This window comes from Hemibagrus wyckioides, linkage group LG02 (genome assembly GCF_019097595.1).
Source record: "Hemibagrus wyckioides isolate EC202008001 linkage group LG02, SWU_Hwy_1.0, whole genome shotgun sequence".
Classification (NCBI taxonomy): Eukaryota; Metazoa; Chordata; class Actinopteri; order Siluriformes; family Bagridae; genus Hemibagrus; species Hemibagrus wyckioides.
The window spans coordinates 3385338-3401034 of NC_080711.1; the positions used below are offsets into that span (position 1 = coordinate 3385338).

General features: G+C 40.8%; 1 protein-coding gene across 2 annotated transcripts; it reads right to left on the minus strand.

The window, feature by feature from the left end:
• Positions 1–2045: 2045 nt before the first annotated feature.
• Positions 2046–15337, minus strand: gspt1l (G1 to S phase transition 1, like). Of its 2 annotated transcripts, none has more exons than XM_058413234.1 (14): positions 14869–15337; positions 11456–11497; positions 10320–10520; positions 8036–8069; positions 7382–7459; positions 6733–6913; positions 5714–5868; positions 5500–5640; positions 5197–5290; positions 4921–5001; positions 4644–4817; positions 3911–4000; positions 3433–3601; positions 2046–2738 (listed from the first exon to the last, which is right to left on the minus strand). In XM_058413234.1, the coding sequence occupies exons 1-14, from the start codon at positions 15074–15076 to the stop codon at positions 2686–2688; spliced, it is 1701 nt and encodes a 566-aa protein (XP_058269217.1). In that variant the 5' UTR covers positions 15077–15337; the 3' UTR covers positions 2046–2685. The 2 variants fall into 2 exon arrangements, with proteins under 2 accessions (XP_058269217.1, XP_058269210.1); XM_058413227.1 differs by having other exon boundaries at positions 10320–10523.
• Between the last annotated feature and the right edge of the window lie 360 nt (positions 15338–15697).

Genomic DNA, 15697 nt, shown 5'->3' on the forward strand with positions numbered 1-15697 from the left:
TTATCATATAATATAAGGCTAAATTTAAACACCCTTTAGACTTCCGATTATATTACATTCTTATAACTGACAAGCTTTTATAACTTATAAACTGATAGATTATTTTTCTTTATACGTTCATTTGCAGAGTTTTCACGTTAGTGTCCACTACTTGATCCGTACCGGAAAACGTTTTGTACTGCGCATGCGCGGAAATGCGTCCACTTCTTGTCTAAAGTATGACGGCAGTTTATTCATACGGCAGGAATTTATAATACCTGCTATAATACTACTAATAACAATGTTATAAAGTGTTCCTCGCAGCAATTTTGCGCATGCGCAGTACAAATCGTATTTCCGGTACGGTTCGACTAGTGACAGTTGGACCTGACGTTGACGCGTTACATTTACCCAGAAGTCCGTGCTGCTAGTGATCCGAATTCCGTCTCGTTTCAGAGTCAGATTTGGTCCGGATAAAAATGAAGAGTCGACTCTTTTCTTGTTTTAAATAAACAGAAAAGCTTGCATAAGTTGATAGTGATTGTCATTCCTTGACTAACTATAAATGAATTGATTTAATGAAGTTTTACCCCCCTTTAAAAAAAGGAAAAAAAAAACAAAAAAACAGCTTCAATATGGGAGTCGACTCTCCTAAAACAATCACTGCAAAGATCCGAATTAGGAGTCGATTCGTCTCGATGAAAATGATACCATTTTTTAATAAACAGCATGTGAACGTGTTTCTACACGTACCTAAATGAGGAATCAAATATTTATATTTTAAACTGATAACATTTTTATCTGCTCAGCCTATCTTTTTCTCATCTATTTTAATATTTAAATAGATTTGCATGGCAGTGCTGAGTGAGGCAGGGTCACAGCTTTGGTGTATGCAAAATCATTTAAATCCTATTGAAGACTGTACAGAGCTGTATAAAATACACAATAGGGCAAAAAAGCATGTGGTCTCCTGGCCATCACACCCACATGATCCTTCCATAACATTTGTAAGCACACAACTGTAAAAAATGTCATAATTAATATATATATATATAAATATAAATAAGAGAGAGAGCGAGAGAACCTTCAGCATAGGCCACTGTGCCCACCTCACCACCACCGAACGCCTTTCCTGACCTGAAATGCAGACTAGGTACATGACCTTTTCATACGTCCAGGAGAAATTATTTCTTCTCACTGTCTACTGTACATTGCATATGGCTGTGGTGAGAAGAAAAGTTCTACCTGACCTGACCTGCTTAACACACTTATGGATGAATAAACCCACAGCTATGCTTTTCCAAAAACTAGTGGAAAGCCTAGAAGCAAAGGAGGAGTGAATCTGTTGTGCAAAATAAAAAAATTCTCTCGGATTTGGCAACGTTCTAGTCACTAACTTACAGCCTAAACATACGTGAGTGCTAAATGATTAACACATCACACCATACACAGTTGTGATAGAAAAATATTGGCAAGAATCAAGGGGAAGGCATACAAGACAGTGGTGAGACGGGCCATGCTGTATGGTTTAGAGGCAGTGTCACTGAGGAAGAGACAGGAGTCAGAGCTGAAGATGTTGAGGTTCTCTTTGGGAGTGAGACAGTTGGACAGGATTAGGAACGAGTACATCAGGGGGACAGCTCAGGTTGGACGTTTGGGGGACAAAGTTAGGGAGGCCAGATTAAGATGGTTTGGACATGTCCAGAGGAGGGAGAGTGAGTATATTGGTAGGAGAATGTTGGAGATGGAGCTGCCAGGCAAGGAAGTATATGGATGGAATAAATGAGGATATGAAGCTAGTGGGTGCAAGTGTTAAGGATGCAGAAGATGGGGATAGGTGGAGAGAGATGATTCGCTGTGGCCACCCCTGAAGGGAAAAGCCGAAAGATGCTGATCACACTATATACAGTGTGTACAGTTTAAACCACAATGAGGCCTTTCAGTACTCCAAATACCTCCATCACACAAGTGTGGTCAGTAATAAACCATTTGTCATCAAAGCATACTCTAAAACTAATAATAAAACAATTAAAACAACTCAATCCATGCAACTGCGACCTTAGGACTTCCCCAATTTAATATTTTTTTATTGTTATAGAAGTTTTGCTTTAATAACACGTGAGCACGTTTCGTGCGCTCTGCAAGAACGCCATGAGAAGAGAAACCAAAGTGTGTGTGTGTGTATAAGCGAAAGGAGACGACACGACCGAGACACTGATGTTTCGCTTCATTAATTTTTCCCCCGACTTTGACCGATTAATCGTTTCAATTTGTGTTACTGTTACACAAGTGAACTCTGGTCCACATCTTTATTATAACTGGCACCTTCACCGCACACTATACTCCTCTGGTGAGAAAAAAAAATAAAAATAAAATAAACAACAATAAACACAACCATCTTCTGTAAGTCTGGTGTAGGGAGACCCAAAAGAATAAAAAAAAAAAAAAATGGCACTGCTGAGCTCTCAATATGAGAAAGCTGACAAAGTGTGGACTTGATTTCTTTTCTTTCTTTCTTTTTTTTATTTTTTCTTTGCTTAAAAACGAATTTCTTGTTAGAGAAGAAGTTGTTTAGCTTTTTGTGAGCTGGTTCTTCGGGAGGGGCGGGAAGGCTGGGAAACGTGTTGCTCCGGGTGCAACACCCACCTCTCTTCCACGTTCGGCTTCTCCGCGACACACACACTCGCGCGCCGCACACACAACTTTTCAGTCTTTCTCAGCAACAAGCTTCAACACTTTCCCAATGGCAATGGTCTTTCCTGGAAAAGACACAAAAACAAAAGGGAAAATTCCATGAAGTTACAATCTAAAGCAAGAGAAAATCACTTTGTATGACCACACACACACACAATAGTATAATAATAGCAAACAAGCCTTGTTATTTAGGCATGTAGCATGAAAGTGAGCATCAGGCTTCCCAGAATTGAACAGTTTATGATTTGACAGAGATCTGGTCAGGATTTATCCAATCTACAGCTCTCCAGTTTCGATAATCCTGACCCACTTACCCGTAGCTTCCTTTTCTTGCTTGTTGTTGTAGCTCATCCTCCTCAAAGTTCAACATGTAGTGTGGTCTAAAATGCTTTCAGCTCACCACAGCGCTTATTTAAGCTCCTGTAAGCTATGATCTCTCATTAAAACAATTGTTTCTGCCCACAGAACTGACCATCATGGGATATTTCTGTTTAAGCATCATTGTGTAAACTCTAGACTGTTGCGAGGAAAAACTCCAGTTACTGAAATGGCTCCTAAACCCGCTCAATGGTCAAAGCCAGCGAGATGACATTTGTTCCCAAGTCTGATGTACGATGTGGACATTTGCTGAAGCCTTTGAATCAAAGCCGCATAATTTCACGCACTGCAGCCACAGGGCTGACTGGATATTTGCATGGATGTGTGCAGGTGCTCCTGATAAAGTGCGTACAGTGAGGATGCCGGACACGTCGTACTGACCTTCGTCCCTCAGGGTGAACCGGCCCATCTGAGGGAAGTCCTTGAATGTCTCGAGGCAGATGGTCCCGGCGGTTCGGAGGCGAGCGATGCACACTTGGTCCTGTTTGACAAAGCGAGGTCGCGTCTTGCTCTTCTCGCCCGTCTTCTTGTCCACCAAACAAATTAAGGCCTACGCAATCATCACACACACACACACCACATGAACCAACATGGCAACAATCACTGAAATTTACACAGATATCCAATCAGTGGATCAGTGAGTGCATCATTTAAGAATCCTTCATGCTGGGAGAAAGAATTTTACAAGATCTGGCAACCTGTTCATGTTTATGGGCTCTTACTAGCTCAACTCAAGTCATGTAGGTGTTTTGACATTTATGTATTGTTTATAACCATTTTTTTCCTGTTAAACTGAAAATAAGCGGTCGAAATGTTGGGGAGAGAGTAGTCAAAAGAGGATTAAGGGTAATTTTTTTACCGTGATCTGCACTTCCTCAATGCAGGTGTGAATGTGCAGGACAGCATTGTAGCCTGGGCAGATGATGGACTTGTGTTCAATGATAACAATCTGAAAACAAAGAGAAAAGAAAAAACGGTTTAAACACACGCACACACGGAAGAACAGGCTTCAGATCCCACCTCCGTTTAGGGAATTCTGGCAAAAAACAACAGGATACAGACTTTATTTAAATCACTTAAAAGCAGCAATAATGTGCTGAAGATTATTTCAATGTATTATATCCGCTAAGAATCCTGCACCACATTGTACTTCTTACTTGTAAAAACCGACACCCTCAATTTAACTCAGAATTCCGAGAAGGGAATCCGGGCAACATCCATTTTCATAACAAAAAGGAGATGCACAGGCAACGGCAAACAAATATTTACTTTGCATCATTTTCTACTTGATGAAATGTGTTAGCTTTTAAGATTTGTAATAGATTTTTGTCCCAAATCTCTCTCACGTATGACAGATAATTATGAGGAAAGATGAACAGACAGTTGACCTAGGAATTTTCTGAGTGCAACGTACATAGCGAAAAAGGGTGTGGCTACACTGTCAATGCAAACAAACAGCTAGTCCTTTAGGGCTGCCATTTTGTGCTAATAAAATGGTATATTTTCAGAATTTGTTCTGCCATTCAAGACACAGCCCATGTCTCTGGCAGATAATTAGCAAATCCCGTTTTTTTGTTTGTTTGTTTTTTTACCTGAGCGTCAAAGGTGCGTCCCGAGTGACACAGGTTCTCCGGAGTGCACAGGATGAAGCCGGGCAGGATCTCCTCTTCCTCGATGCCTTTAAGCCGAAGCTTCAGGTTCTCTCCAGGTCCCGCGTCGTCCGTCTCGACGTCATCCGAAAGCAGGCTCAGCACCTCCACAGTATGCTACACACACAGCAAACATTCACAGGTTTGAATATATTACTAAGGAAAGATTTCTTAATATTAAACATTCTTTATTACTCATTTCACACAAGACATGTCTTACCCTGTTGGGCATCATTACCAGCTGCTGGGCTTTGCTGATGCACCCGGACTCCAACTTGCCCAAAATCACAGTGCCCATGTCCTAGAGAAGATCAAAATCATTTAATACAACACTAGAACAGATTCGTCCATTCTGGCCACTACAAAAGCATCTCGTCCCCAAGTACAGATCACAAACAGATCATTCCTACAAAGCAGAGACTTCACAATAATGTAGAGAAACAACACACAGTTAATCTGCTGGAGAGAAACAACAGCAAAATGATTTGAGCATCACCTTGTATTTATCTACGATCGGTAACCTGACCGGTCCGTCGCTGGATCTGTTGAAATTTGGCAAACTGTCCAGGTGTGGAATGAACGGTAATCCTCTAAACAAAAAAACAGTGAGACGCTCGTTATATACAAAGATGTTTCGGAAAAGCAACACAATGTTCGCGCTGTGCTGTAGTAGGAAAATAGTGAACAACATGGTGGTGTGAAGGAAGCAGTTACTATAGAAAGCATCAGAAATAGTGTGTTAATGTCTGACCAATCAGCTTTGAGAATCCCTTCAGTAATGTGCGTGTTCTCCACTTACGTGTACCAGGAGCAGTGCTCTGCTGGTTCTTTCAGGTTGGCCCCTGTTAGTCCTGAACATGGCATGAAATGAATGTCTTTTCTGGGGTTGAATCCCACCTTCTTGAGAAATGGCACCAGTTTCTCCTTACACTCCTCATATCTGTGGAGAAACGTTCATGAACACTGATCTCACAAACTTTCATGGAGAAGGTGTGCCTTTCTGATCCCCTTACCTATCCAAGCTCCAGTTCACAGTGGGGTCGTCCATTTTGTTCACAAGGACGATCAGGTGTTTGACTCCGGCTGTTTTGGCCAGCATGGCGTGCTCTCGCGTCTGGCCTCCTTTCTCAAACCCTGTCTCAAACTCGCCTTTACGCGCTGAAATCACCTGCGGGACAATTCAGAGACTTCGCTGTGTCAAGTGTCCAGGACCACTGAGGATTCATGACACATCATTTCCAGCACATTAAAGGTCATAATGTTTATGCACACCTGACCATCACACCATTATTCTAGATTTATTCCTGATGTTGCTGTTATATTCAGCTCCATTCTTCAGGGAAAGATTTCTACGAGATTTTTGGAGCGTGGCTCTGATGAGGATTTGTGATAGCCGGGTGTCCATTTACTTTTGACCACACACTGATTTGTTATAAGCCATCATATGATATTTCCGGTCAACTTGTGATATATCAGTGTATTGTGACGAAATATATGTGATGATTTTGTGAGTATACCGATCAGGCATAACATTATGATCAATATTGTGTTGGTCCCCTTTTTGCTGCCAAAACAGCCCTGACCTGTCGAGGCATGGACTCCACTAGACCCCTGTGTGTGCTGTGGTATCTGGCACCAAGATGTTAGCAGCAGATCCAATCATCACAATCTGGCCCTTTGTCAAACTCAAAGCTCAAATCCTTACATTTGTCCATTTTTCTTGCTTCAAACACATTAACTTTGAGGACAAAATGTTGACTTGCTGCCTAATATATCCCACCCACTAACAGGTGCCATGATGAGGAGATACTCAGTCTTATTCACTTCACCTCTTACTGCTCACAGTGTTATGGCTGATGGGTGTAATATCATAACTTAAACTGAATTATAAGCTTGAAGCTGCTTCGGACTCGACGAGGACGTATTGTTTCAGCTGGATCATAGAAACAGCACCAACATTTACTCAACACCTTAGTACTACATGTTAGTGACATCCTTAGAAATGTATTCATAAAGAAATCACAAGACTCACCAGCACGGCCAAATCAGCTTGCGACGCTCCCCCAATCATGTTAGGGACAAAGCTCTTGTGTCCAGGAGCGTCCAGGATGGTGAAGTGCTTCTTCTCCGTCTCAAAATACGCACGGCCCACCTCCACGGTTTTACCCTTATCTCTCTCCTCCTGATTCGTATCGAGGGCCCAAGAGAGGTACCTGAGGAAAACACAGATTTAAACAAAAAAAATGTATTAATTTCAAGCAGAAAAGGAAGAAAAAACCCTTCAAATATTAGTTAATCATAAGCATTTTCACTTGACTTTGTCATTACAAAGCTGTTAAATGAATTCTCGACTCTGATTGGTCATACAGGGATCAATTTTCTTCCATTAATGCGCTCGTTTTAACAACTACCATTTCTATGGTAACGGCTCAACATCCAGGCACACCTAGGACTAATAAATTGCTTTTTTTGTTTATTTCTGGAAGGAGTCAGTGTCGGTCATTTTAGAGCATTTAAAAAAAAGTGGAATAAAATAGTGTGTGACCTGATGATTAAAGAAAATCAGCTTCAAGATGGCAGCAGACTCCGCTGAAACATCACCACCAGGATGTTGATTATTTTCCTATATCCGCACACCACACACTGTTTTATTCCTTACTCAGCAGAATAATTCACATTACCAAGTTTCCCTGTTCTTCTCCTTGGCCTCCCTTTCGTATTTCTCCAGAGTTCGCTTCTCCACCATGCCCGTCAAATACCTGTAAGGTGGAAATGAAACAAATATTCCAGAAAGATCTCACACACAACTCCCTAGAGATGTGTTCTGAAATCATACAGTCAAACAGCACCACCTACTGACCACTAACCACCATGCACAGGTTGGGAAAGAACAAGAAAGAACATAAGTGAACATCTCCACTGCAGGAACCTTTTCAGGAACCCAAGGATCTAATGGATTATTTCAGCTTCCCATCTCCAGATACACCTGATCCAAAACATGATAAGTTGGTGAGCTGGATCAGGTGTGTTTAAAGATTTAATTAAAACCTGGAGATTGGTCAGCTGTAGGGTTTTGTAGAAACTGGCCTTTCATGTGGTGTTTAAAAAAATCTGACCCTTTCCATCAGAGTTGGTGCAGTAAAGAAGCAGCAAAACAAAACATTAACTAAACTAAAATAAAAAATATATAAATAAATAAATGTTTTTTAAAAAAAATAGAATAAATAAAAAAATTCATTTTAAACATTTAAAAATTTTTTATTTTAAATCATCTTATCTCCAATCTTCTCAAAAAGATGCAAAAAAAGATCAAGAGAAACAGAGCAGCTACTCACATGATCTGTCCACCGATGGTCGACTTTCCGGCATCTAGAAGTTAAGTAGAGAAACAGATGAGGGTGAGATGAGAACAAAGCTTCTTCAGAAGCATAATAACTATAAGAGAAGGTTCGACTATGAGACAATTTGAATAAGAGAGACTCCAATAAACTCGAGTTATATGATACAGAATTATAGGTGCACGAGCGTGACAATGACTAGTTACACCGATGACTCTTGGTTAGGACGTCTGTATCACAACAGTGTGTGTGTGTACACGATAATAAAACCCCACACAGCCTCCATGTACACACAGTCCGTAACAGCCACAAAGCTGCAACACGTCATCTGAGGGTATTACAGATGTAACTAGATGACGTCCGATATAAATAAAAAAGGTGTTCAGGGTTTTAACTGTAGAAAGGTTCAGGGTAAAATTAGAGGTGTCTCATAAACTCATGACCAGGTCAAGGGCTAGTAGTTTGTCTATATCCTAGGAAATAGAACCAACTAAGAGAATCTGTAAAATAAAAATAACAGCGAAACGATAAAGGAGTCACATTCTGGCACGTCCGCACGCATTTCAGAAAATATGGTACAATAAATTCAGGCACAGAACACAATATACTGAATATCATGAAGAAAAAAATAAAAACAATTAAAAAATATATAATAATAAAAATAAAATTTTAAAAATGATAAAAATATAAGTAAAAATAATTTTTAAAAAATATAAAAATTAAAAAATACTGTTTACTGTTAATGTTTTTAAAAAAATGAAATACAAAAATGAAAATATCAGCTCATTCCAACCTTTTATTAAATCCACTATTAAATGTTTTTTAATCAATAGACAAAGATATTACTTATGATATTTAAGGGGGAAAAAATCCTCATGTTTAACCCACTTTGTCTTAAAATCCATATACAGATATGAATTCTGCACTCTATTACACCATAAGAGAAAAGATTTTACACTCCTGTAATTTTATTCATGTTTCTTTACTCATATTTTAAAAAAATCTTCATTCCTTCCTCCGTATTTGTCCGCAGAAGGACATTTCACCTGTCCGATCTGCATGACCCTCCATTACCCTGTTTTGTCTATCCATCCACTTAGCTCCTTTCCCCCATCTCCCCCATCATCTCAGCCATTTTGTTAAGCAAATACTTTCCTTTCAATAATGAAAAAGTCAGTCTCCTTGCGCCACCTTTGTTCCTTCTGTACAGCAACAGAGCTGGACGGTCTCCACTCGTCCGTCATCGTCCGGCCCTTATTATGACATTCTCTGTGCAGCAAACACAAACTCCAACCACCTCAGTCTTTGCCCTGCTATGAAACTCAACGTCTTTCCCCATGTTTCACATAAAAACACAGGTGGAAAGCCATCTTCAAACATCACTGAGGGACATAAACCAAGCTGCAACCTATAAAAACCCAACGCTTAACAAATGTCTGTAGCATAAACAGTCATTTTCTCACAAACCTGACCAGACTGGTATTCGTTTAGCGCCGACGTTCGTCCTCTTATCTGCGTCCAAGGCCTTATTTTCTTTCCGAGGCTTTCACACGGAAGATTTTTCCCATCACAGTCTCAACGAGTTTCCATTACATTCTGTTCAGATTCCATCAGGAAAAACTCCAATGTTAAAAGCACTGATGAACCCGCAAAACTCTCGCACTTATCTCCTGCTTTCAGTCGTATTTTCTTTCTCCGAAAATATCACACATGAAGAGCTTTCTAAAAGCCTAAAATAACCTCTTCATTAACCTTCACACACCTTTAACACACCACAATCTGCTCCTCAAAAGCAAAATTAACTACTACTGAAAAAAGCTGAAAAGGTCATAAGGCCTTTCGGTGGATACGATGATAAACGTTTAATATTGTAATAAATGACGTCACTTTATCCTCTGAAGGGACTGTGAAGGTCCCGTGATCTCTTCTATACAACAAATAAATCAACTGCAGCTCATAGGATAGTGTAATTCAATTTATTTGTATAGCGCTGGACATTGTCTCAAAAGCAGCTTTAAAGAAGTACAGAACAAAACCTTAAAATGTCCGACTTTGCAACCTTTTTTCTTTTAAATGTAGAATTGCAGAGGTACAAAAGGAATACACATTTCAGGGCATGTTGTTAGAGGAGAAAGATTCACATCGCAGGATTTTGATTATTTTCCTACATGACTCATTGGAATTTAAGACTTTAATTAAATGTCTCTAAGAGTCACAATTTGGACGGGACTGACTAATACCGGAAATACGGTAATCCCACATACAGTAGAAGCGTACTCACCCACATGGCCGATGAAGACCACGTTGACGTGCTCCTTCTTGGGCGCATTGGGCTGAGTGGGAGTCATTTTTGGCGTCGGCGCTTCTTCGTCCTCCTCCAGTCCCTCCTCCTGGAGAGAGTCTTCCTCTCCTCCTTTCTGCTCCCAGCTCTCTTCCTCAGCTGCCGTCTCTCCGTCTCCGGAGCCGTTCTCTACAGGCGGAGCTGCTGCCACAACAAACATGAGACAGACGCGTCAGCACACCACACACACGATGCTTTAATGTTTACACATTCAACAGATCTGACACTGATCGCTCTTGTTACATCCATCTGGATTTGTGCTCCAGGGAAAAAGTTGTTTACAATCCAAAGCATATAATCAAGATTTACTGAAATGCCGGCACACTGAAGAGCGCTCCACTGAGACCAATGAGTGTTTGAAATTATTACATGTACACTGATGAAGCCAAAATGAGGATATGTGAGATACATGAGGACGAAATGAAGGCCTAAATACAATGTAAACAGAAATATTCTTCTCTGCTCCTTCTAAACTCGCAGATACACTATGTTGGCAAAAGTTTTGGGACAGCCCTCCAAATCATTGAATTCAGGTGTTGTTTTTCAGGGGTTGGACTCGGCCCCTTAGTTCCAGTGAAAGGAACTCTTAATGCTTCAGCTTCATACCAAGACATTTTGGACAATTTCATGCTCTTTGTGGGAACAGTTTTGGGATGACCCCTTCCTGTTCCAACATGACTGCACACCAGTGACCAAAGCAAGGTCCATAATGGAGGAACTTGACTGGCCTGCACGGGACTGAGTCCGGACCTCAACACCTTTGGGATGAATTAGAGCGGAGACTGTGAGCCAGACCTTCTCGTCCAACATCAGTGCCTGACCTCACAAATGCGCTTCTAGAGGAATGGTCAAAAATTCCCATAAACACACTCCTAAACCTTGTGGAAAGCCTTCCCAGAAGAGTTGAAGCTGTTATAGCTGTAAAGGGCGGGGCAACTCCATATTACATTCATGTGCATGTAAAGACAGATGTCTCAGTTTTGGAAAGGATCGCAGTCTACGCTCTAATTCATCCCAAAGGTGTATAGTGTATAATCAAGTTTATTTCAACACTTTAGTTAAAAATAGTTACTTACCGGCCGGTTCCGAGACCTCAATACGGCCATCTTTCTCAGGAACTATGAGAAAAAGAAAAACGTATGTTAATTATATAATGTAAAAAAGACGTCAATTTACTCCAACACTAGTTGGTTTATCTGCGAATCTAAAGCCTACGATATTTAATGGGAGGTGATGAAGTCAGTAAGGTTTAGGCACTCCGTTCCTGAAGGTGGCGCTGTTAAAATTTCACTGTAAAGATCATCAGATCTCTTGGAATGAACCAGTGACAAACAGCTTAAAGGCTTTTTCATCGGTCATACTGAGGAAACCTCGTCCAACTGCAATGATAATGACACAGTGAGCAAAACCCCTGCAAGCACAACATGTTGCTCACGGAGTATGCCGAGGTCTTAAATTGCCTGTAGACGCAAATGATTTTGCGTTTGAGACCAGATTCTCAACGACTTGTAATCAAGTTCCCGTTTACGCAGTGACATCAAGCCAACATGGCCGCTCTCATGAGTCTCCGTTCTCTACTTTTAAACCAGTTTGTCTTGAAATCCATTAATATAGAAACACAGCACTTGATTAAATCTACAAAACTGACCTTTACTACTAATCACAGTGTTGAGAAGATCGAGAGTTATCACTCATTTACCTAGCAATAGCCGGCTAGTTTGTTGCTAAATATTTTGCTAATATCTATAGATTCCATGCTGCAATTTCAGTCCAGAAATATTTGGAGTTCACTGAAGGAGAACAGAACCAGGAGCCACTCGGGCCTGTAATTATAAACTATGGATAAAGAAGTTCTTCATGACCTGCTGTTCTCTAACAAAGTAAACAAAATTCTTTTTATGAGGAGTCTGTTTGTGTGGCATCCCATCCAGAGGGTTTTCCTAGGATAGACTCCGGATTCTGTCCAGGATAAAGCGCTTAATGACGATGAAGGAAAATGCTTTGGCTTTTCTGTTGCATTTATACTTACCCAATTTGATCGGATGTATTTATCTCAAAGCGATTCCACAAGTGAGACAGGATGAAAGGGTTAAAAGTTTTGCCAGTGCTGAGATTTCAATCTGAAACCATTTCGATCAGCGACACAAAGCCATAACACCACTGCGCCACCACTTCCTCTTTTCCTTCCACTTGGAAAAGTGTGGCACTGAAAAGCTCAGCAACTCTGAATCTTGCTGGGTTTTTTTTTAGTACAGATTAGAAATAATACACTTTTTTCGTCACGTGAACGCCACAATTCCAAAATGGAGGAGCTTTGATAAAGAAAAAGCCTGCCAGGAATGTCGTAAAGGTTAAAGGTCAGACAAGTAGAGTGCGTGACATGTTTGCTGTTCTCTGACACAAAGGTTGTAACATGTAGCTTTGAGCCCTATTTGGATGCAATTAATTTTACACATGGACATTTTTCTATATTTGCACCTTAAGTATAGTTTAGTTTTTTCTCTATGTTTATCTCTGTTTGCCTGCGTCACTGTACTTTGTCTTTATGTGTAGCACCTTTGGTCTAGGAGGAATGCTGTTTCATTTCACTGTGTACCGCATCAGCTATATATGGTTGAAGTGACAATAAAGCCTCTTTGACTTGACTTTTGATATTTACAGGACCCTGTTAGCATTTTTCTCAATCATCCTCTCAGAAAACAGTCTTGCCAAACTCTTTGCTAGTCTGATATAAACACGTGTACGACTTGCTACACAGTAAGTCGGTTTTCTTCGGGAAATTGGTTACTGGCTCCATCTTTCTGTACTTATTTCATAATCCAGATATTAAACACTTCCTGAAACATGAACTCAACCATACACCAAATTGCCAAAAGTTTTGGGACACCCCTCCAAATTAGTGAATTCAGGTGTTGTTTCTCAGGGGTTGGGCTCAGTCCTTTAGTTCCAGTGAAAGGAACTCTTAATGCTTCAGCTTCATACCAAGATATTTTGGACAATTTCATGCTTTGTGGGAACAGTTTGGGGATGACCCCTTCCTGTTCCAACATGACTGCACACCAGTGACCAAAGCAAGGTCCATAAAGACATGGATGAGTGCGTCTGATGTGGAGGAACTTGACTGGCCTGCACAGAGTCCTGATCTCAACCTGATAGAACACCTTTAGGATGAATTAAAGCAGAGACTGAAAGACAGACCTTCTCATCCAGCATCAGTGCCTGACCTCACAAATGCGCTTCTAGAGGAATGGTCAAAAATTCCCATAAACACACTCCTAAACCTTGTGGAAAGCCTTCCCAGAAGAGTTGAAGCTGTTATAGCTGCAAAGGGCGGGACAACTCCATATTACATTCATGTGCATGTAAAGACAGCTGTCCCAAAACTTTTGGCAAAATAATGTATATACATAAGCAATATCACTGAATTTTATTTGATGACTCACGTGACAAACGTGAGCTGTTTGTAAGACACAGATACAAAAAACTTGTCGTCTTGCAGCTGCTTGGATACACAGAAGACCAGCAAGTAGACTCTTACATACATCACAAGCCATAAACTAATCTGATCTGAATAGGGCATATTATGGGGCAGGACTTAAAGAAAACACTTTTAATCTGTTTTAAAATAAAACACAGACAAGTACAGTTCTATAAACTGTGTCTTTAACACCATTAAGCAAGATGGAGAAAAACCCAACACACTGCCAACACAGCGCTGACTCACACACACACACACACAGCCTTTTTATAGCTTTCCTGCAACCTGCTGTATTTACTGTCCCACCAGTCGAACAGAAATCAGTCACGTGACCCGCATTATTAATTAATCTCGGCTTGCTCTTTAATCCGGATTTAAAACTCAGTACATAACTGGAGGCAAAAGTAATGGCACCCACACCCTTTGTAGTGCCGATTCTGTCCAATAGGGAGCCATGTACCCTAGAATTGACTCTTTTTTTTGGCTAATTAACTCACACCACCACTATTCATCATCATCCTAACTACCCTGACAGGTATAAACACCAGGTGTGGTGGTGGTAGTAGTGGTGACATAAACCCCCGACATCTTGTCAGGCATGAAAGCTCTTTTATTAAAGACTCTTGGTGTGTGTAAAAGTACCGCTAGCTAGTTAGCCGACTTCAACACGTGTGGGGATTTGCGTTTGCAGTTGTAAAGGTTTAAAAAAATAAATAAATAAAATAAAAATATAAAACTACGCTAAGTGTTTAGTTGTTTATAATTAACACTGCCTAAGTAAAGTTAGCGTTCCTGCCAAGACCGTGCGGTTAGCTTAGCTTCTAACCAGGTGAGAGAACTTTAAACTGTTATCTCTTTCCTCTTTAACATGAATTAGCTTAGCATTAGCATACCACCGTGTAGCGTAGCCTAGCATAGCTTAGCCTAGCTCGGAGAGCTAACAGGCGGGACAAAAAAAATTACTAAGCTAAGTAGCTTAGCTAGCTAAACGTGACCGGTGGGAAAGTTTACCGGCTACGGGGGCGATGGTTTCCGCTGGTGCTTTCTGGAGAAAGCCGGGGACAAACTCGGCCGCGTTGACGTTCGGGATGAAGGGCTTGGCGTTGACGTTGAGGCCGCTGAACGAGTCGCTGAGGCCGGTGTGCGCGCTGACCGGGGCCTCGCTGCCCTCATCCTCCTGTTCCCATGAATCCGGGGCAGCGTCTCGCGCTGGCTCCATTGGCGCGCGCGGGGCTGTAACTATTAGTCTTTAACGCAAATATACACGACTTTTATATATACGACGAAGGAAGACAACGATATCTTCGTTCGGTTCAAATCTCCGGTATTAAAGTCACCCCCGGTAAAAACTTCTCCTAATTATACAGACCCCCCCGTTAGTCTGAAGTAAAACAGCCGGTCTCGCTTCACGCGCGAGAAGAGGAAAAAAAAGGAGACTCGACTCAGCAGTAGCTGCGAACGAATCCTCGTGTGTGTGGTGACGCCATTTGCAGCCGACGCGCACGAGCATTCTGGGAAATTGAGTCCAAACTCATAACGTCGCTTACAACATACTTAACCGTCGATACGTGCAGACAAAACTGACCCTATTACGACAGGGGGGACATTTTTAGCTCTGCTTTTAAAGAAACAGATTTGGGTAGTTTTATCTTAAAATATATTTTGAAACCCTTTCTGATATAAGATCACAAAATAAGAAACTTATAAAAACAATAAAAGATTCTAAAGCTTTTCAAATTTATGTAACTGCTCTCATATAGCACATTTTTTGTTTTTAATTTAATTTATTTTATTTGTTAATTTTTTTAACATTTATGTTTATGTTTATTTTATGTTTTGT

Excerpts from the sequence above, each read along its gene's own strand:
- gspt1l (XM_058413227.1), bottom strand. The coding sequence starts at position 15,076 with ATGGAGCCAGCGCGAGACGCTGCCCCGGATTCATGGGAACAGGAGGAT. Across the intron at positions 5,291-5,499 it reads GAGCACTGCTCCTGGTACAC|AGGATTACCGTTCATTCCAC; the intron begins GTAAGTGGAGAA and ends TTTTTTGTTTAG. Across the intron at positions 4,818-4,920 it reads TGGTAATGATGCCCAACAGG|CATACTGTGGAGGTGCTGAG; the intron begins GTAAGACATGTC and ends CTGTGTGTGTAG.